Below are 24,255 nucleotides of genomic sequence, written 5' to 3'. Positions count from 1 at the left end.
CTTTATGCTTCTTGAATGTTTTCTACTAGATGACCATATAGTGTCGTTGAACCCAATTATCTTAAAAAAAATCTTCATAAGAGGTAGCGTTTCGTACAATGTACGAAATGTAATGAAATCCGGATGCTAGAGCTATAAAACTAGATGAGAATATTTTAATATGAAAACAGGAAACTTTATGTAGCAGTTCGTGTCATTGAATCCTGGAACGACCTTGTCGAAGTGTTCTCATTTACATTTAAAAATTAATGTTTATATTTTTTGTCTATACCATAAAAATAATCTGTATTCGTATATGAGAAATATTTGGGGAAAAAAATAATAAAAAAGACGAAGGAATTTCTTTAAGACGCCTCTAGACGTCTTTAAACAATATTTTGTCGAATTTTCTTCCGTCCGCATGAAATTGAACGTGGTTTTCACCATTTTGATTGGAATTCTATTTCAATATTTGGTGTAAGTATAACAAATGACACCGTCTAGAAGTTAAGTTATTATTCTGTAAACAATTGTAGTAAAATCACAACTACTTGATTCAGTCTGTAATGTCCTACTGCTGGGCCTCTGTCTCCATATAGAAAAAGTATATAAAGGTTGAATGAATATAGAGGTCAAATCCACATTTAGAAAAAAATAAATTGTCTCTCAGTCTGCCCCTATGCGTGCACATCATGAAAACCTCGTTATAGGGAGTTCAATTAAATTAAATACGTTTCTAGAACAAAACCAATACAGCGATAGTGGTAATTTGGTAGTGATCAGTCAGTAAACAAATTCGCTATAGTTTTGAGGATATAGTTAGATTATTTCGAGACTATAATAGATCGTAGCAAATACTGTATATATAGATAATTTGTACATTAAAACTTTAATGGACTTCAAAATGACTACAATTATGTACTGCTAAAGTAGAGAGTAACAGGTAGTAATTTAGCCTAAACTAAACGATATAAACCAATGTTTTAAATATGAGTCTAGCGTCCAGTAGCAGACTGGAAAATAGTAGCGGGAATTAAGTATCCTATCATTGTGTGGTAATGAGAGCTCGACACAAGTGGCTCGTGACGCATCCCGCTGAAACAAATATCGTCTCGCGTTGTCAACATAATAGGTGAGGGAAAAGTCTTTTCCTAATTTCTAGTTAAAAGTTGCAATAAAATCTTTTGGTTATTTTGTTTGTAACTAGCTTGATTTGATACCAAAAAAGGGGACATTTTAAAAACAAAATTAAAAAGTAAAAATCAGTTCGCCACGTTTCATTTGTTTTTCTGGCCGCCAAAATGGGCAAATCTAACGAAGAAATTTTAAACATTTTAAGAACATTTTAAAGTTTTACTTAAAAAGGAGGAAAATGCGAGACAAGCTGCGAAAAAAAAAGACGCTTATGGACTTAATGCAGTGTCAGTGAGAGTAGCAAGCTTCATTTCACTCTGGTCTCTCAGTTAGGGATAAACGGTGGCGCTAGATCGACATTTGAGTAGTTGCGATATAGCTGAAGATCTGTGGATTGTCCATAAAACAGTTTTGATCCATTTGAAAAAAGTTGGCTATACAAAAAGCTCGATGTATGGGTACAATTCATATTGTAGTTCATACTCACTGAAAGAAACCTATTAGGCTCTTAAGTCGTAATGATATCGAACCATCTAAACATTTCATTTATAATATAATATGTTGACAAACGTTAATTCCGCCAATAAACTGTCACGCAGTTTGGGTTTATAATCATCAAATACTCTTAGTATTTGACGCCGCGTTGGCGCAGAGGTCACAGTCATGGATTGTACCTGTTACGCTGGCGGTTGCGGGTTCGATCCCCGCACATGACAAACATTTGTATTGGCCATACAGGTGTTTGCCGTGGTCTCGGTGTTTGTGCAGTCCTAGTGGGCCTCCCCACCGTGCCTCGGAGAGCACGTTAAGCCGTCGGTCCCGGTTGTTATCATGTACACCTGATAGCGATCCTTACTCGTAGTAGGGAATATATCCGCCAACCCGCATTGGAGCAGCGTGGTGGATTAAGCTCTGATCCTTCTCCTATATGGGGAAAGAGGCCTGTGCCCAGCAGAGGGATATTACAGGCTGAGGCAAAAGTGATGTCGAGTGTATGGTGCCATTGGAATTAGCTTTCCATCCAGCAGGATTATAAGCTTTTGCCGCCAGGCAAAACCATCGTATCGGATTTCTACTGTCAACAGCTGATGAAACAAGCAAGAAATTGAGAATAAGTTACCAGGTTTGATTAATAGAAAGGGCGTGGTCTTTCGTCACGACAACGTCCGACTAACGTCTTTAGCCAATCAACAAAAATTGAGTGTTCGACTGGGAAGTCTTAATACATCCACCATATAGCCTCGATTTTGTACCCTCAGATTTTCATCTGTTTCGGTCTGGTCAGAATTCTAAAGGTAGTGTAAAGTTAACACCAAGAGAGGACTGTCAGAACAGAAGAAAATTTCTATAGCTACGGAATCCTGTCATTATCTACAAGATGGCGGCAAGTTATCGTACACATACATGTTTTAATTAATGTAAATAAAATTTGTAAAATCTTACCTTAAATGTCTATATAAAATCTGAAGAGACTTTTTCCAAGACCTAATACGACACCTTTTAATTTATAGCTCATTGTGCTCTAAATTTGAAGACGCCGCATTGTACCCGTATCAGGGTTGTCTAAATAGGATCTAACAACTCTTTCTCGCTACTATTTACTTTCGGTACACATTCCCACGTTTCTGTGCTCAATACATTAAATTAAGACATGTTGATTTATGACATTTTTATTTTTCGAAGGTGTACAACAAGTTAAAAAAATTCGAGCTCCGTATGTAACATAGCGTGTACATTGGTACGTATTCCTAATTTATCTTAATTAATAGACCATTGTAAATATTTTACGTGTTCATTAAAAGGAATGATGTTAATATATTATTTCGATAAAATCTTAATAGCAAAAAACGTTTACATCAATACACGCAACTCAACTGGCAACATCACAAGAGTATTATAAAACAAAAAAAAAAAAAAAAACAAATTATAATAAACGTAGCACCTCTTCCTTTGTTGAATACCAATCAGTTCTCATTATCAAATACATATTCGTATTAGTACGAATAATATTTTTCCAATTACCTTGATCGATATCACTTTAATAATAGCCGTCGACGTCCCGGCATTATGTGTAAAAGTCGATATAATCTAGTTTGTTTCAAAGTCATCGCCACTAGTCTAAGCAAATCTGTGAAGGATGTCTGTGGTGATGCCGCGCAGGAAGTCGAATACCTCTGCGCCATCGCCCTCCGACTCTTCGACATTCGAACTGCTAACCTGGAAATAATTTTTAAAATTAGTCAAAAAACTATTTTTCCTTCACAAATCCTTATTTTTTAATTTTATATAGAAAGTAAAGATGACAATTCCATCGTTTCCTAACCACAATCAACAGGTCATCGATGAGTTTTATTCTTAATTTAAACATTTTTGAATATCATATCAAAAATTGATCGCTCCAGCGGGATTCGAACCCGCGTCTCCGACTGACCGTGTCGGCGCTCTAGCCAATTAAGCTATGGAACGATGTACCCGCTAGAGCGAAATTTTTGATATGATGATTTTTATTTTCGGTTTAAGCGAAACCTAATTTATTCCTAATAATAATTCCTATAGGTATTCCTAATGTGTGGGTACACAAAAATAAAAATCGTACATATTCTTAATTTAAATTTAAAACTATAATGTCTTGACTGCCTCCTAGAAGTTGCAAATACATTTTAATTAACTCTATTTAGTAACTTAAGAAATTGTAAGTACGTAACATAAGTATACAATTAACTTTAGGAAGAGCATAGTTAAGAATATTGTTTTATTTATGATAATATATTTATTTATAATATTAATATATATATTGTTTATTTTTATAGAAGTTATAGCCTTTGACAACAAAACCTTAATAATATTCAAACTTTCATTTAAATAATGATATCTGGGCGACCACTAGTTATCATATTTTCATAAGATAGCTGTGCCCGCGACTTCGTTCGCGTGTAATTTAACAAAAAGTTATTATTCAGTTTGCAGATTTATAAAATAAATACATTTCTAAAATTAAAGTAGCCCAAGTTACTCCTTACTACATCAGCTATCTGTTAGTGAAATTCCCGTCAAAGTCGGTCCAGCCGTTTCAGAGATTAGCCGGAACAAACAGACACCGACAGACAGACAGACAGACAAAAATTGTGTATATATCCATATGCACTTAGTAGCGGTTAGTTTAATATTACAAACAGACACTTCAATTTTATTTGTATAGATATGAAGAACTTTTTGAAAGAGATATTTCGGGATAGTTGCTTTATTGTAAGTTTCAAAGTGTTAGAGAACCAAACAATCATTTTCACAAATTTTGTATTTCATAGCATTTAAATGGAGATTTTTTTTTAATACTTAAGCTAAAAATGTCAGAAAAGATTTAATTAGTAAAGCGATGCTATATCGCAGTTAAATCTCTCAAAGGATGTACATAAGTATAAAGTACATGAAAACAAACAAAGTGAACTATGTATAAATTGATATATTTAATGTATGGTAACCGTTATTAACTGTTCTCATATATTTGTATATCACCGCACTATTTCAAATCGAATCTGAGCTCTGGATTTATATCATTCGTTAGCGCGCTGCCGACATTTACTAAGGCTCCTGATATCAATGCTCTATATACGGAAATCGTTAGTAATAATTAAAATATTCGCATCTATTGTATACAGGGGAGTTTTAAAGCATAGTCTCTTTCCTTTTGCTCTGAGTGTTTTATGTCTCCCAGCTCAATAAACGTTTAAATCATACAATATATCGAGCTCGTGTAAAGTTGTTTTCACCCATAAAATAATGAAAGTCGGTGCTTAGAATTATTACCCTAACGGCAAAATGATAGGTCACAAAATGCGTGAAGATAATTTGATGATGATAATACACTAATTTTGCTTGGGGGCGAAATTGTTCCATTTAATGTTAATAAGCGTAAAAATCTCGATCTGAATTTTGAAAACGGAAGATAATACACGAAATAAATGAATGGGACGCGGGCAATGAGTGTGTTCCGTGCTCATTGTTGCCGATTTCTCATAGCGATTTGCTAATAACAGTTATTACCCCGCCCTCGGTCAGCTCTGCATTGCGTGCGGACTACCGGCTTTGTGAGCAAACAAAAAATGTAATTATTTCAAAACGGTATCATTAAATTGGACACCTATTAGTGGGCGGTATCACTGTCGCCTCGAGTGTGATATCTGGCGACGTCTTTCTCTATTACACGCGATTGACCGATAGATATGTATAATAAGTAGAGCCTTAAATAATTTTAATTAGTCAACGAGAATCAAAAAGCCAGTCACTGCCATCTTGACAGTCATATATGATATAATATTGTAGCAGAAACGCGACATGGTGTATAAGAAATTTCATTTATCGAGTGATCTTATTTTTTTTCTGTGTATCATTTGTGGTAATTTAGTCTCATTAGTAGACTTCGAAGTTCATGTTACATTGCACTCGATATTTTTTTGTTCAGTCCAACTGTATCTATAATGTAACAGTTCTACAATTGTACTAAAAGCCAGTATTAAATTTAAGAAAAAAAAGTATTGAACTGTAATGCAACTTTGTATTTTAATGATAGTCCTCTCTCGCTAATAAAAGTTGTTACGCTGTTCATATTATTAATTTTTATTTGTAAACGAGTGCAATATTTATGTAAAATGAAAAAACCCCGATTTATGTATTTAAATGGTTATCCAATAAAAACCAGATTATAGCCACAAATCATGGCATTATCTTTAGACTTTCTGTGGCCTTGGCCTCTCCTTTTAAATTTCCTTTTTACAAGAATATGAAATATGGCTGTATTTACATTTTGATCCAATAGCAATATATAAAAGAAACATTCATAACAAATTTGAATATTTTTCTACTTTATCGGATTACTATAATTTATAAGTCTATTTAAGACGTGGCTCTCAAAGAGAATCGGCTTCAAAGATCCAATGTTCTCTAGTCATTGCTCATCTGTCAAAGAGCTGCAATTTCATTAGATGCGATTCACCGTATTCATTAGGCCTCGCTTGAAGTCCAGTTAGGCCTAACTAATGACGTGTTATTTGTTAATCGAGCTGATGGATTGGTGACAGTGAAGGTAGAATGTAGTTACCTTATCGACTCCGTACAGATTAATATCAGAACGCGTCGTCGGAGGGGTCATTACGCCGAAACGTTGGTCACCGCCGGAGCAACGGTACACAGTGAGAGGCGCTGGAGGTCGTTTTTGACATCATAATACAGTTTTTGTTTACAGTAGCGTAGTTTAATTAGATGTTATCTTGTTATTGTGATAGAATATTTTATTTTGAATTATAAGCCTTTGTCGCATTATACTATAAATGTTCATAAGTAAAAAGTGATTTAAATAGTAAATATTACATATTTTTTAAACTAATTTTAATACTTAAAAAGGCACTAGTTTTTTTTGATGTTTGAGAAATTTATTCATAATCATAGTAGTAGTAGGCCTAACTATTAATATGTCTAAACGATAACAAAACTAATATTGCCATTAAGTGATCTGGTGATTTAGAAATTGAAATAAATAAATAAACGTTTCAAACTCTACGACCCCCAATAGGATGTCAATGCTATGTCAAATTCAAACAAACGCCCAGATCACGACAAACATCTGTACGACCCATATTTACTGCGACCAATACATATGCGGGGATCGAGCTCGCGGTCGCTAACGCTGAAGCTAGTTGCTGTGACCAATGCACCAACATGTCATAAAATATTAAAACATCTATTGACAAAACGATGTAATGAATATCTTTTGACAAAATGAATAATGTTTGTAAAATGGTTTTTTAAAACATATTTGGTAATTATTAGGAAGCCTTAAATATTTAATACATAAACTACCTGTAGGTTATACCATATACCATAATTATGTATATGAATGCAAGTCAAAGAAGAGAGTATATTTCATATAATGTCAGAACATTCCAAGCACACTATAGACGACATTCCATAAAATATCGATAACACAGATTAACAGTATTATATTCGAAGCAAGCTTTTTTATATAATAATAATAATAATATAATATAGCCTTTATTTCCAATCTTACCATAGTCCATTTGCATGCATGTCATCAATAAGTATAATAACAGTAATAATTTCAATAATTAAATATTTTGATATGATATTAAAATGTTTATAATAATAGTAATCATAACTATCAGTAATATAAATGTCATTTTACTGTGGTCAATGTTTGTGTTCGTCATTTTGTGTGTGATTGGTACGCCCATTTTTGGGCAAAGGCCTCCACCATCCTTCTCCATGTAATACGATCTCTCGCCAATCTCGTCCAGGTGGTCCCCGCCGCCTCGGTGAGGTCGTCGCGTCAGCGCCGCTGCGGCCGACCTCTCAGCCTGCGCTTGTTTCGAGGGTCCAATGGATTTTTCTGCCCATCAGTGCATCTCGCAATATGCCCGCCCCACCGCCATTTAAGAAGACATGCCAGTTTTAACACGTCAATTATTTTTGTTTTTGATCGAATAGTCTCGTTTTTTATTTTATCCTTAAGTTTTAGGCCTAGCATGCTCCTTTCCATTGCTCTTTGGGTAACCTGTATCATGTTCATATTTTCTTTAGTTATCTGCCATGTCTAGCAGCCGTAAAGCAGAGTCGGCGTCGCTACCGAGTCAATTGCTTTCTTTTTCAGTTCAATGTCAATTTGTGATTTGAAAATATGTTTAAGTGACCAGTACGACGCCCAAGCTTTTTTGATTCTTCTTTCTATTTCATCGTTGTAGAGCCCTTTGAAGGATATACTCTGCCCTAGGTACACGTAGTTGTCAACGTACTTGATAGTTTTCCCATGTATCACAACTTTAGCGTGTTCTCCATTAGAAATTATACATGTTTTTTCAGGGTTCATCTCCAAGCCACACTTTCTGCTTTACAAATCTAGAGTCTCGAGCATGTGTAACAACTGTTTTTGGTTTTCGGCTAATATGACGATATCATCTGCGAAGCGAAGATGGTTTAGATTTTCCCCGTTTATATAGCTTTTTTATATACTAAATTAAAATAAAAGATCAATTATAAATATTTAACAAAAATATTCAAATATATTTTGTTTTTTATTAATTAGCTTTAAAAATAAATTAAAAATGACCAGACTAAACCGGCAAAACGCAGACGAAAATGCTAAAAGAAACGAAAGTGGGTCAGTACGACAATAATAAAAATACAATAAAGATCACGTGGATACAAATTCGTAAGCTATTGAATTTTATATACATTTTTTTTTATTAAAATAGTTTGCCGGTTGGTAAGTAATTCAATCGAGTGAAAGCTAGCAGGGGTATAGCGAGTTTTAAAGAGTTCATGGTACTTGTTGTAAGTTGTTATTTAATATTCATACCACGTAAGGAACGTAGCGGCTCTAGACAAATAGTTACATCAACTTCGTTAATGATTTTCTAATAAAAAACAAAACTTAATCATTAGATTCGTTCGCAAGACAACTGATAAATAAGTAATAGCTTTTAGACATCCTAACTAAACATCAATACAATAGACACTATTTCTACGTGACATTGGCGAAATCATCTGTGCTCATTTGGCACTACTGAAAGCCATTTTAACCTGAAGAAGAAGAAGAAGACAATAGACACTGGTCTTAAGATTTATTCCAGCAGAATTTATGAATTTACAGTTGACGCAATAGTGCTAAAGAAACATCATCAAAGCTCATCAAGACGAAAACTGGCATGTATTTGAAAATCATATCTATATACCGTTGGTAATAGATTGACTACTATAAAGTTATAAACATTGGAATTTTAATAAAGAAATAAATAACTCCAGGATAATATTAATGAAGAAAAAATCCGATGAACTGCAAAATAGTATAAAATCACAGATTGGCTACACAAATACACAAATAATAAATTAAATTTAGATCAAAATAATGTGTCAAAACTGCTACTGAATTAAAGGTGTAAAATGTTATTTAAATGATCATTAATTCTAAAAATATTATGCACATTTGTTGTTTAACATGGTATGATAATAACCATTCTAGTTTAGACTAATTTATTAGAAACATTATAATAAAATTGAGATAAAACTGAGAACAGCAAAACCGTTATTATAAAATATGAGACAGTAAGCCTTATTTTTAATAGGATCAGCCAAAATAGACACTTAAAGTAGGATAGAAGTTACTTGAATTGTCGAAAAAGTGTTAAGTTAATCGTACTTTCTACATTAATGTAACAGAATTACTCTACATACTTATTTACTATGAAAATTGCAGTTTTATATTTAGAATTTAAAGAGCAGCTGGAGCAAATATTTGCAGTCCATTAGTCAAAGCCACTCAACGAATTCATGTCGCGAGACAATATGGTTCGGCGGCGCGAACCCATACATACACTTATACAAAAACCCAACGAAAGTCGAAAGTCACGCTTTCACTTGTCGGCGGCGTTGTATTGTCTGACGGTATTCCAAACTTATTTTTAACAATAAAGTTTCATATAGCTAATGGTCGAATTATTGGTGGATGCCTGGGTGATTAGGTCAGGCAAGCTATTACCGTCAAATTACCGCGCGGTCGAAGCCTGTCAGACTCTACCATTCAGTGTTTATTAACTATTCTATTCATTTCTCGCAGCCGTGTTATTATTTTTAATTACAATAGTTTGTTCAATATAAAATAAAAGAATAGTTTTAGTCTCCACAAAGCCTAGTGTAGTTTTCTTTTGTCATTAATCGCTATCATTACGAATCTAGGATTGTAGATTCTTTTTGTATTTACATTTGATGGTAATTCGGTTAATATTAAATTTGGTTAGCGATTGTAAATTAAAGTATATCTTCTTATTACCGACGTATTCCGTTAGAATTCGTAGGAATGTCACTTATCAAGTGCATTAAGGACGTTAATAAATCAGAACATGTCTAGACGTCGTAACATTGCGAACTGCGACCTCGACGGCTGGAAGTGCTAAGCTAAGTGCTGCTGAAGAGTACAATGTACTTTTTATAGTTTCATAAAAATATTTCTTAAAATAAAATAAGCTATGTATTGCTGAAACGCCTTGATTAGAGTATTTTATTGTTTTTTTTTTTCATTCTGTCAATTCTGTTCTTATTTTCGTGTAGAGTCAGCGTTACGTAACGTTTTAACAAAAGGTTTCGTTTTTTTTATTATGCAAATCAAAAGGTTTGAAAAAAATCAATAGTTTTTAGATTGTAGTTAATAAACACATCCTTTTATGATTTGATTTTTAGTGCAACAATTTTAGTATACTATAAATTATAGCAGGAAAGGGTACGACTATAAATTTATAACTTTTACTGCTATTTACTATCAACATAATTAAATTTAATCTCGTTACTGTTGAACGACTTTAATTTACTTAAGCTCTATTACCGGAGGTCATCAAAAGCTAATTTTCGTAGCACGCCTCTTTGGCGTTGTTGATAAAAGCAGCTTTGTAGATTTAATAACAACATGTCTGGCCATTATTCTAAAATTATAATTCAATCTGAAATATTATGACACAGAAGTTCCATTCCCATAACATTAAATATGTGCATTTGTGTATATTTCGTATATCGTACACAATATTTATAATGTAAAATAGAACAAAATGATGTGTATGATATTTATAGTCCATATAGCTCATACGTTAATAAAAGTTTTAGGCTAATACGCTATACATTCTATGGACATGTGAAAGCTGTTATTGATGACTGAAAATGAATTTGTTTTGTTTTTCACTTACATTTTTTACTCATTCATTGACTTTCAGGTAAATTATACACTTCGCTAGTTAATATTAGATTAAGTCTGATGATTGATGACTTCCTAAAAAGTATAAAAAACTATGAATGAGGAGGCGAGTCATGTAGTGTAAGTGATTAAAGCTATTTACAAACATTTGCAATGCTAGAGGGAAAAAAATATTTTTTTTCCGTCTGAAGAAATGTAGGATAGAGTCAAGAATGGAGAGAATGGTGGCAATTGGGTACCACAACTCTTACTTACTGTCCCAACCGCTAAATATAACACGACGGTTTTCTGTAAGAGCTAGGTACTACTCGGCCTAATAAGAATTGAAGTTAATTACCTACGTATAGGCTCTGCGGTTAATAACGTATGTAGTTTTATTGCAAGATAAGCAGATGGGGTTGAATGAAGTTTAAATAAACCCTTATGACATTCGTTAAAGTAGATTTTTGAAATAGTTTTAGGTTTCTGTTCTAAAAGATAACGTATCTTCGGTATAATTACAATCAGAATTTATTTCTCCACAAACATTATTTTGCTGTAACGGATTTTATTGTAATTCGGGTTTCCCATAGTAAAATTTATATAACAGTATTATAAAAATTGTAATCGTTATTTGTTTCAATGAAAATAATTATATGAATTGTTTACTTGTACAGTCGTTTGGAGAGGGACGTAATCCCAGGCGTGTCACAAATCTCCCCAGATCACCGCCCGCTTGCTTCTGTCCACTGATGCCAATAGACCGGATTGAGGGTGCCACGATACTGCCGTTACTGCTGACCTGTAGGAAATTTAATAAAAATATTAGGTCACAGACGAAATTGTTGGTATTTTTTTTAAATATAACTCTAGGTTGGCAAATAAGCGTAACGCTCATTATATTATTATATGATTATAGTTTAGAATTCACTTATAGACGTCTGCAGCACTAGGAACTTCCTTCAGGAACTCTGGTCACCTTACTCACCACAGCAACTGCTTGTGTCAGTCAGGCTGCTCCACATTTTGAGGAGAATATTGCCTGCTGTGTACTTTAGTTGTTTTATACATACATATAATTAAAACAGAGAGAAAAAATATGCTATTGATTAAATTCAACACTATTTTTAGTACGTCAAAAACATCAATGTTCAGATTATGAATATTAATAGGCAGGTACACGATGTATACATGGATGTTTGGCAGATTATTATCTGCAATAGAATATGTGAGCTAATTTAAAAGATATGTACTCTTATTTTAAACCCAAAGGTTTTCGAGTTATATTACTCTTAATTACAAATAAACTACTCTTTATATCCCTTTGGCCGTTGTTTAAGCCCTTGATCGCAATTTTTTTATTTAACTTAATGTAAGGATATTGTCTTCTATAAACTTACATATTCAGATGGGTAGTCGTTAATATAAGTGATTAACGATATACATGTCTGGTTCGCAAAATTAATTAATATTAATAGGTAATGGTGTTCATTAATCACAAGATTTTGATATATTTAAAGATCTAGAATTTGTTGTAAATTGTTTCGGCGTTCCAGAATTTTAGATTTATTTTAAATTAATAGGCTTAACATAAAAGTAATAAAAACGTTATTAATATTATTCAATATTTTGATTGATGTTAAGAGAAATTTCAATTTTCATATATAATAAGTTACTATGTTGAATCCGATTTATGGTCTTAACACTAACGGCTCTTATAAAGTTGCATAATTTAAAAATCGTAAAAATATTTTCACAAAAACCCTGTTTTATTTTTTTTAATATTACTGTTATATATTTTATATTTGCATTTCAATACTATAAGAAAAGTAATTGTGAAAACCGTAGTGTATATTTGTAAATAAATATTCTACTCGTATACGTAAAAAGGAAAATAAATATGACTTCGTTACGAAAACGGAAATGTGAGTTCAAAGAAGTCTAGGTCAAATGCTAGGAATGGCATCCTCAATACTGATATGGATAAATGGCACTTAGCATTCGCTTCGAGAGAGTTCGTGAAATCGTCAAATATATGAGCTTTGACATTTCCAGTGTCGACTTAGCGCCAAGTAATGGTTCGGTGCGAAATATCTTCCTAACTCCGCCTCACGACTGAAAACGAATGGGTTTTATCATGGCCGTGACTTTCGTTACAGAATTGTGTAAAATTTATTTTGTATCAACACGTAAAAGGAGGTTTTTTATGGATTACTCTCGTGATGCTAGTGAACTACGGACTCCAGACGCTTCAAAAGCTTTAGCGCAATCAAATACATCAAACATAAAATACCAGTTTCGACAACATCTCAGGTCGATGGGTCATAAAGTGATAGCAGAAGGAAATCTGTTTTATAGCTAAAACTGGTGCATTTGACACCGGACTCGGCTCGACCGTTACACTTCTCAGAATAAGAAAGGTGACTATGAACGGTATCTCACGTTATAAGACCTTATATTACAAAATATTGTGTCGGCACGGGAAATTGTGTCAGCAGTACTTAGAAGACACTTATCGTTTTATTAACGCAAAGGAACCATTCAGACGGACCAAGATTGTTTTTTAATTTAACATCATACGTTGTTTGGTCGTGTAATGTAAATATATACATTTAATTTATGTATAGCGTATTAGAAGTTAATCAGCATAGGTGGTTCGGTTTTGACTTGATTGTCGGAAGCCCGTTCACTATTTTATACGGGTTAAGGCTTCATAAACAAGAATTAGAGTGAGATTTGCTTGGTTCGTTTACACATACCGCTACTGGTTGCGTTTAACGAGTTCGAATATCGAATATGGGAGTAGGAAGCGACGTAAATACATAGCCCGAGACCATACAATTGTTGCTTGAAATGCATACGCAACAAAAAGGGTTATAATATTTCATGTATTTTGAACAACTAACGAGATGACCATGAAAATAACAGTTCACAATTATCTTTTCTTTTTTAATATTTTAATCTTACATTAACTTGAAGAAGTATAAAATTTTATAATTTCTAAGCTTAATTAACGTTTATAAAATTGTGTAGGTACGATTTTTTTCGATTAACGGATTTATACAGCCTAATGGTAGGGCGAATGTTATAAACAAGAGATAAATCATTTTATCTATGAATATTAAAAATGAACATATACCGGTAGAAGTAGTGGTTACGATTAGATTAATTTATGACACATGGAAATGTATTTAGCGGCGTCCAATCAACTTCATATTGCGTTCGTATATATAGAATTTGTATTTTATCCGAGTCACGTTTTGATTCATAACCGCATTACACGCCTACTATGTTCGGAAACAGGTTACCCAATAAAGCAATTTCAAGAATCTATTCGCGGCGGTCGATAGCCTTGCCTCCACAAAAAGCTTGCATCGCGTTTACACTGACTTATATACATTAACTAGCTGCGGCAGTACCGCTCGGGATGATTGTTACAATTCGGTAGGATAACTGTATCATTGTCGCATTTAATTAAATTTATAACCAATAACGATTTAACAACACTATGCTAATTTAGGACGTTTGTATTTTTTACCCTGCCTCCGCGGTCGAAATAGTTCGTCGCTCCCACCCGTTTCCCGTTTAATCGTTAAAAGATTTTGTGCTTATTAACCTTTTGTACTAATAATAATAAATAAAAAAAAACGCTTTTTATGGGATTTGAAAAAAAATGTATCGTTTGCATAAGAAATGATTAAAAAATGATTAAAAATAAACGATTTAAAAAAAGCTTAAAAATATCTATGCGATTATAGTGTATCTAGAAGTTTTTCAAATTCTTTTTTATAATTAATTTTATCTAGTTGGTTCGATACTAACAAGATATCGTAGCGGTATAGGAATTTCACATAGTTCACGACTTACGAAGTTATGTAAGCACGCACGGGACATTACTTCTATCCGAAGTGTTCGAATTTACTGCGGGAACTTCTTAACAGCGGGTTAATAGTTACAAAGTAGTGCTTAGAAATATATGTGGGATAATTTAAATCGATAAGTTTCACACGTAAGTAATGGCAGGTTATGCGACGTCAGTCGCCAGAGATATCATTTTACATTTATACCAAAGTGACGATAAAAATTCTATACGATATTATTAAATAAAATAAATGATTTTTATCTACTAAAAGGCTATTTAGAAAAATTTAAAGTAGTCTAATGATAAACAATTTGAATGAGTGATAATAGTAATGGAATAAAAATCAGGTTTATTTTATGTCAACAGGATGTTAGGAGCTTTTTTAATCTAAATAATATTTACAGGCGACGGCGCTAAGGACTCTTAAATATTTCGACGCTATTTATAAACTATTAAAGAAGTAACGGTTTACTCGTTTTTTTGCATCTATTTAAACATAAATTTACATTCTTATCAGTAAGCTCTTATTCTTATAGCAATCACAATTCTTACGTTAAATTAATTTCGGTCTTTTAAACAAATATCAATCTAATATCAATCTAATATTTATTTCATTAAAGACTAGATGAAATCAAATTGCCGGGGAAATAATAATATGAGTCAAGCTCGCGGCACGCGAGATCATACTTATCTCTAAGATCAAGCAGAAAGGAGCTCTACATCACTACGAGTCGTTAATTGCACCGCGATGTAGGTACTCAGAGATTATAGCGTTTTAATATTTGACTTTAATATACTCAACGAGATACTTATTGTCGTACAGCCGCGCGTCAGAGACTTATTGATTACATTTTGTGTTACAATCACGAACAAAACGATATAAAGTTTGATTATCGGTCATTACAAACTTTCTCATATCCATAATAAAATAAGATTAAATACACCACTTAAAACATAAATTATAATCATAAATAATAAGAATATTTAGGAGCTTAATAATAATGAATATCAATAAAGCTCGATAACGGCGCGTTTAACCTTTAAAGTAACGCTAAATCCCTGTCCCACATCTCGGCCGGAGCGTACATCTCTCTTTATCGATGTCTTGTAACTATTATGTTTTATAATAATTTTACCGGGAGGCAGCTCGCTATCTTCTGTGATACAAATCGGCGATAAGGCGTCAGGGCACCGCAATATATCATAATGTTCGTAAAGACAACGCTAAGTGCGTGTCGCATATGTTCCCGTTGATTTTGTGGCCGCATGTTGCGTGCGGACAGGACGGAGCGAGTATTACAAAGATAACATTTAAATGCTGCACGACCATCACACTGACATTGCTGCTCTATTGTACATGTCCGGAAACGTCGGACGCCATCACTCCGACTTCGATCAAACGAACTGAAATTCAAAGCCCGCTCGGTTGTGAACTTATGACCTTTTCCGCACTCGAATAAGCTTTCTTTAACATTGTAATTAAATTAAATAGCATGTAATGCTTCAAAGAATAAATAATGTTTTATAGCTTTTTCATTTAAGTCATCAAAATAAAAAAATTGACAAATGTTCTATTTAGATTATAATCATTCTAAAGTGTGCCGTTAATAGAGGCAGGTTAGTGAGTTTTATTAGACATAACTTTTTGCTTGACGTGAGATAAGTTTTATAAGATTTTTTTAGAAATTATTGAATCACTTGATAAAATGTTAACTCTTTTTAGTAGCAAGTTCTACAACAATTTTATGAATTATTATTAACAAATGTTGAAACTACCTAGCGGCATGCATCCAATTTGTTATGAAATGATAGCGATCACTATTATGTAACGGAGCGCCACGAACTACTGTTAATCATACGACAAAAATACTAATGAATGTATCTAGATAAATATTAGACTCTATCTTGAACTTGGACCTGGGACGTAAAACCATTTTATGTTCTCGGTTATGCGCTTATGAAACGCGGAACAATAGCCGAGCCAAAAGGCGAGCAATCTTTATTGTTCATCTCACTCTAATTCGAAATTGTTCTATTCAAATTGATTTCCATCAAGGTAGATAATATTTAAATTTATGTCCAAACGGTACAAGGAGTTATGAAAATTGTAGCAATGTTTGTTTAAAATTGAATTAGACTTGACGCAGCGATGAGCGTGCAGTATAACCGCTTAGTTTAACATACGAGGTCTGGATTACTAAGCAAAATATTTCCGAAGAAAATGTTCAATTTCAATTTTTAAATATAAAATCAATAAAATTTTGCCATCAACAACGCAATTATTTTTATATACGATATTAGGTTTAAATATTTATCAACGTCATTGCGATATATTCGATAAGTTATCGATTGAATTGTAAAAAAGTATCAACACTTTTTTTTTGGGAAGATAATAATCTATTAGAATTTATATTATTTTTCTAATCAATCCATTACTAATAAATTAGCAATTCAAATTTAGGCGCGCCCAAAGATACGTAAATAACGGTGAAATTATGGAAATATAAAAATGTTTCTATACCAAGATAAGCTATTATCTCCTGACTAAGATGGTGTGTCAAACGTATCCTAGAAACTTGATCGAGAAAAGATTTTCTACTTGAAACTCTGCACGCATTATGATAAATTGTTACGTGCTAGTACATTTCAGAAGGTAGATAAATTTGACATGAAGGAGATCAATTCGGATGGCGGCAATAAAATTTCCAAGTGCATAAATCAGGGGTGTGTTTAGCGCCGAATGAACACGGCCACCGGTGGTACGTTTTGTGGGAAAGAGAAATTTGCAGTTGTAAGACAGCCCGGGCCAATGTTGACCTCACGATTTCAATTGTCCATGCGAAATGTTACAGCTAAACGATGTCACGAGCAAGACAATTCTAGTTTTAAATTCAAGGTCGGAAATGTGCTCGCTGAAACATTATTACATGTCAAAAGGGCAATCCGGGACAGGACTCGGTTTGAGCATCAGAACAAGTTACGTTTTTTGTTCGCCAGACCACATATATTTAGGCGTAGGCGTTTATAATCGTCAACGAAATACAAGTGACTTTTTTTTAATGTAAAATTTTCTATTTTTCAACCTAGTCATAGACCATTACCCTGCATAAAATAGTTCCGTGTTAAATTTTAAAATTAGAAATTCCTACACGGCATTATAATTTTCATTAGAGAATCTGACGTGTGATTAGATATTTATGAATGAGCTTAATTTCTTCGACATTAGTCTTAGATTAATAATTTAAAAAAAAAAAAGGTTAAGCTCGGCCGGTTCGCATTTTGTTTCTAAGACTCGAGATAAAGATACTTGTAGCTGACATCCGTTCTTTATAAGTAGTTGGATTATCAGTTGCGCTCGTAGCTGAGAAGTTTATTAAGATTTAAGTTGTCCTTACCTTAAAGGATTAATGTGTTAGAGAAAAAGTTATTAAGGTAATAAAGTACTACTTTGATCTAACTCACAATTACACGATTGGGATCAATATTTTAGACGCTGTAGTAATAAAATACATTAAAAATTTATCTTTACTATGATAAAAAATTAGTAAAAAATAAATAGTAATGAAATAGAGTTTCCAGATCGATAAACTTAATTATTTTTTACCAATACTTGTGTTCTCATTTTATTTTCTATCTAAGTATTACTGTAAGCTATTTAAAGAAAGTTACGAACTGACACCTTTACCATTGTTCAACACAACTTTGTGAAATGTTTTTTTTTCAGATAGATACACACGTATTAATTGTTCAGTAAAATGTAGAAGACAATATCATCATTAAAATAGAAAATGTCACTTATATAATTCGTTATGTACATAATGATGTTCTCCTTGCCCACGACATAATTTCAGGACAATTTTAACGATTTCATTCGTCTATGTTTTTGAAAGTTTTCTAACACTTTGTAGTAGTTTGTTCTTGGATGAAAAATAAAGAAAACTACGCATTAAATTGGAAAATTTCAGAAAGTTTTGACGGTTCGCAATACAGAATAACGTAAGTCGGGTCAGCTAATTAGTCAGTTATATATTAAAAAAAAAAAAAACATTTAATTTGAACTGAATTCAAACAGAATAACATACTAGTATGTATTTTTCATTTATTACCGTATCTGAGTACTCGAGTCTCCGTAATATATAAATGTAAACATTACAAGACACGGCTATTTGTTTAAAGAAATATATTCATGTCAACTAATAGGTTCACTACAGATAGTGTATACATAACAGCACTAGTACAGTCTGTTGCAACTGTAAACAGATAATTATTATATGTTCTAAACGCTATTTGCGTTATGTTTAAATGCACATTAAGTAAAACATCTCTGAAACCAGACTTGGAGAATGAAATAACAAATATTTTAGCGGTTACGTGTATCATATTTAACATAAAAATTCTAGTACAAATATTAACATAAATAATTAGCGTAGGTGTGTGATTATTGTGATTATACAAATTATATTATACGATCGTAATTAATTCAATCAAAAAATAGGAAATGTTCGAAGTTATTACTCGATGATTACTTTTGTGTTATAAGTGTATTATATAAATGCTTGAACTTACGAATGGTCTTTTAAAATAGCTTCCAGTCTTCCCGAATGCGTGTTCCAGACGTACGCGGCGCCGTCGGCTGCGCCTACGGCCAAAAGCCTTCCCATTGGTCCGAAAGCTGCTCTCGACCAGTCGCAACCCACCTTAAACGACTCGTGACTGCGAAAAATATGAGACTTTTAATTTTTTTTACATTAGTAAAAAATACGGTCAAGTGCGAGTCGGACAAGGACATGAATAGTTTTAATATTGAACTAAAAACATCGATGAAATACGAGACCTATGATAACAATCCAGAGAATTACAAAAATATTCATCCAAACCACAAAACAAATATTAATAACAATGGAGAAGCGAATCCGAGACCCACGGTGTTTAGACGCTCCTCCGGTTGTTATTCGAGTATACGTATCACAACGAAACAACACATAAAGCTTATGTATTTTCTTACAGGTTTTATTAAATTATATATTGTGCCAATTAAAAAAATAAAAGCCTATTACAATTACATAGAAAAATCAGGCAGTGAATGAAAATTAGATTTCATTGGCGTCTTCTTAACGTTGAACCCTAAAAAGTGTAATTACACACACAAAACGCCGACGACCGATTCGTCACTGTAACTGGTTTCTGCGACAACGGTCGCGGGTTCGGTTCATGTGTGCATTAGATGTGGTTTAGATGCCCAGATCTTGTGCGAGTTAAAGGGCCATTGACTCTGAGTGTCCTGGGGAGGTCCGTTGGTATGAGTATAAACAAAAGACGCAAGATATTTCTTTTTGTGATTATACTTGAATGGAAGGCATTTACTTTGTTGTCCGTTTTTTTTTCATGTCAAATTTACTTTTTAGTTCTGATATTTTAAGTTATTTCACTTTATTACATGACTACACAAACTTTGCTAAATAGAAGGTGGACTTATCTATCACTCGACTTTAAGACGTGTAAGAAATGGTCTTAAAGTAGATGTAAAAGATAAAAAACTGATAAAGACAAATTTGTAACTAAGTATAAATTGAAATATACTTAAATACATACAAAAATAATTATTTTACACAATTCAAATAAAAAAAAATCCAAACAAATGTTTGATTTTTATAAAAACATCACAAAGTAATAAAAATGAATTATAGCTGCCATTTTCACCTTTTAAATGAATATGATTGACTCGGTCGACTACTTTAGTAAAAGTAGCTTCTGTTCTATTGTGTCAATACCATTTTTAACCCCCGACACAAAAAGGGGTTACAAGGTTGACTATGTCTGAGACATTGTACACTTCTCTACCGCTTCTCTTTTTCTTCGCTATGTCTTATACCCAAAGGATGTCTGGAAGAAATCGCTCTTAGCGATAAGACCGCCTTTGTACATCTTTCTTTGCATGTATCACTTTTTTTGTAATGTTTCCTTGTGGTGTACAATAAAAAGTATTAATTATTATTATTTATTGGAGGAGGCCTTTACCCAACCTGGGGACCTTGTTTAACCTAAGTAATTTAGTATAAGTAAAAGTAAATAATTATAAGCAACTAGTAAAACTTTATAATAATATATTAATAATAGTTTCTCTTGTACAAGTTGTATAGCATGGTCAAATAAAGGCTTTTTTATTTTTTTATTTTTATTTTATTTTATTATTATTATTATTGTAGCTCCTAAACGATCGATCTAAAAACAATTATGATGCGGTTTTCTTTTGTTTGAAATCTGACGTCATTGTGATTGTTCTTAGCTATAATTTAAGAAGATGGGTTATATTTCAAACGTTTCAATGTTATTAGGGGTTTCCTTTTTTCATTTGGTCTTTCTTACACGCATTTTTGTGTAACTAAAATTAAAACTATTAAATACTCTTACCTGAACGACCGTACGATAGTGTTCATCCGTAAATCAATGAGCTGTATAGTATCGTCTCGGACACACGCCAATAAGTAATTACTATCTGTAAATAAGTTATTTAAAATTAGCCTTAACAAAAACTGATACAGACAACTTGTTTAGTTTTAATAGCCATCACATTAATAACTCTCATATGACGTTTACCGTCAAGGCTTAGCATAAAAGGTTTTATTTATACAATAATATACTATTGCCACATTAAAAAATATGAAAAAATTACGAATTCCTTGGAAATGTATTGATATCAAGATTAAAAAAAAGTAGGTAAGTAGTCAATTGTGTTAATATTAATCACATTGGTCTTAATATCACATAATGAAGTGTGAAATTTAAGCAATATACTACAATATAAAAAGTTAAACTGCTTATTATAATAACGGTCAGTTACTGTAATTTTCATTTTACACTAAGCCATGACAAAAAGCTCAGTAAAAGTCAGTGAGCAATTTGTTTTACGAGTTTTGAGATTCCGCGGTCAAACCGTTGTGTGAGTGCACCGGAGGACGTAATTTTAATGTGTAACGAAAAAACCTTAAGTTCATCTCAATTGAAACTAGTTGAATCTGTTGTCAAGCGGGTTGAGAAAGTTACGTTACAAGTACGATGATCCTATACCCTCTGAGTAGCGGACGGACTTTACAGGAAAGTCGTGACTGTGAAAAACCTATTACATTTTTGTACTTATTGGTTAAAAGAATTTTGGTACGTAAAACTTTGATACCTTATCTTTCATTGCTGTGAAATAAACTTTGCAAAGAGTAGTTTTGTTTTATGAAAAAAATCATATAAACTACGACAATATTTATTGAGTTAATTTTATTACTACGAAATTAAGACAAAAAATATTTTTTACTACTTTATTCCTGGAGGTCTAACCTAAAAAATTGTGCGTATTTCATCTTAATAAACTGATATCATGTAATAACTATCATACCAACTTTATAATTTGACACTGTGTAAGTCGCGGACAAAAGTTAGTAACTGTCTAAAGTTTAACGACGGCTGTTTAAATAATATTTTTAGGACGTAATATTCAAAACTCAGCAAAGAATAATGAAGACCGAGTCCGTTATGTAAAGATATGGTATTTTTGGCTTGTCTTGTCACCTACTCGTTTCGTTCGCCCGTCAATGTTGTCATATAGTATAATCAGTGTAACGGACACAAAAATATATTCATCATTAAGATGCAAGACTGATTGCAAAATTATACGAAAGAAGTTTAATTCAAGAAATTTATTTTGTGCATCATGATCGAAAATATACATAGTTGATACATACTTATAAAATTAAGTTTTATATCTATCGGACCTTGAGGTCATTTTTTTATAAATTACTTTAAATATATATTTAATTCAAAAAATTGTTCTTATTTATCACTATGTCCTTTACGGAATTTTGATATTGGAAAATTATTATTAAAGTAGCTTTTCATCACGAAGGTATCTCAGTGACACAATACTGCACGTTTGAGTGTCGTCTCAAGTGCTGCTGATTTAGATCGTGCGCGACACCTAACTGTGAATAGTTTCCCCATTGATTTGTTCATCGAGGAGGCTGACGAAGAAATCGACGTGATTTAATCACTTCTATAGGCAGCGATGTCCCGACGTTTCGATTGAAGGTATCAATCTCACTGTTTCGTGAGCCGGACGAACCGTTACTGACAAAAAAGGGATTGATCGAGACACGCGTAACGGAAATGGGCATCGCATACTCGTCACGTATTTATGCTGACACGAATACCGATACTAATACACTGTGCATTCAATTATCTGTTAATATTACTTTCGTACTATAGTTCGTTAATTGACGAGTGTTTTTTATCGCAATGTTTGTAACCGTTTTCGTGTAATGTAAATTCATCTATGTAGATGAATGCGCCGGCGATCGTTCGATTAGCTCGCAGCGATCGATAGGAGTGATTGTAATGTGCTTACCTCTGCTCAAATCCAGCGATGTGACCTTGCCCTGGAGCATGATATGATTGGCCGACATTTCCGTACGTATGTCCCAGAAACGTATTCGTTTGTCGAAGTGCCCTGAAATGATCGTGGAACCCGCCCCGTCCGATGTGACGAGGTCGTTGCAAGATGATCCTGCAAACTTTGTTTCTGTGCCTACGAACAAAAATATACCATGAAAGTATGTGAACTATCTGTTACCGCTTATCATAAACATGTTATGAAACGTATGGTCTACAAAGTAGCGGAAAGAAATAACGTAAGAATAATCGCGTGTTGGTGTCTCAATTACTATTCTTAGTTGAATTAGGATAATTTACTGATCAGTAAAGAGGGACTGTGCCCAGTATCTCGTTAAAGTGATCACCGAATGATTAAAGAAGATTTAAATTAAGATTAGATACTAAATTGGATAAACTACCGCAGTAATTAATTAGTTAATTATCTGATGTTGGAAATTAATTAGGCGTAGTATTTGTTACCAACGATTAAGTAAATTGCGCTAAGACTTTGTGACTTGACCTTTCAAGTTAATTAAAAAAAAAAAAACATATTACTCATTGTTTAAGTAGTGAGCTTTTTAATATATTAACTAACATTTTTTTTCCAATAATATAATTTCTCGATTTACTTTCATTTATAAAATTATTTAAATGCAACTTAACCATTGAATATGATGGACGTATTGATTATGGCGTGATTAATTACTCACACATTCTACTTCTAAGATCCCAAATTTTTAATGTTCGGTCATGGCTGCCAGTGATTACTTTAGTTGGTTCGCCGAGGAATTTAGCCGCCATCACTTTCCCACTGTGGCCGGTCAGAGTGTGCTGTAAACAATGGAACGTTTAGTTTTCGTTTAAGTTTTTTTATTATTTACTTTAACAATAGTTAATAATGTTAATGTTAAACGAGAATATTTGTAAACATTTATATGTTAAACAGTTACAAAATACTTTAACTATTTTAACTTGATGTTTTATACATATTCAAATTCATAATATAAACTATATAATTTAATAATATAAATTCATGCAAGCTTTTCGATAAACGTAAAAATAAATTATATTTAGGTATTCGTATATAACACATTTTTTTAAATTTCATTATATGTAAAGCTAAAGAAGAAGATGT

At 32.8% G+C, this 24,255-nt stretch overlaps 1 protein-coding gene across 1 annotated transcript; it reads right to left on the bottom strand.

The window, feature by feature from the left end:
- Positions 1–2,767: 2,767 nt before the first annotated feature.
- LOC123657821 (autophagy-related protein 16-1-like) lies at positions 2,768–23,945 on the bottom strand. The gene is made up of 6 exons (XM_045593330.1): positions 23,831–23,945; positions 23,095–23,274; positions 21,114–21,198; positions 19,269–19,415; positions 11,510–11,642; positions 2,768–3,330 (listed from the first exon to the last, which is right to left on the bottom strand). The coding sequence occupies exons 1-5, from the start codon at positions 23,919–23,921 to the stop codon at positions 11,549–11,551; spliced, it is 597 nt and encodes a 198-aa protein (XP_045449286.1). The 5' UTR covers positions 23,922–23,945; the 3' UTR covers positions 2,768–3,330; positions 11,510–11,548.
- Between the last annotated feature and the right edge of the window lie 310 nt (positions 23,946–24,255).

The sequence above is a fragment of the Melitaea cinxia genome, chromosome 11, assembly GCF_905220565.1.
Source record: "Melitaea cinxia chromosome 11, ilMelCinx1.1, whole genome shotgun sequence".
Lineage (NCBI taxonomy): Eukaryota > Metazoa > Arthropoda > Insecta > Lepidoptera > Nymphalidae > Melitaea > Melitaea cinxia.
The sequence above is the reverse complement of the archived record's forward strand: the minus strand, read 5'-3'. Positions and strand labels throughout refer to the sequence as shown.

Bases quoted from the DNA above. Each gene is read 5' to 3' on its own strand.
- LOC123657821 (XM_045593330.1), bottom strand. From the start codon at position 23,921: ATGGCGGCTAAATTCCTCGGCGAACCAACTAAAGTAATCACTGGCAGC. The intron at 23,275-23,830 runs GTGAGTAATTAA...TTTTGTTCGTAG, and splicing joins GGATCTTAGAAGTAGAATGT to GCACAGAAACAAAGTTTGCA. The intron at 21,199-23,094 runs GTAAGCACATTA...ACTTATTTACAG, and splicing joins ATCGCTGGATTTGAGCAGAG to ATAGTAATTACTTATTGGCG.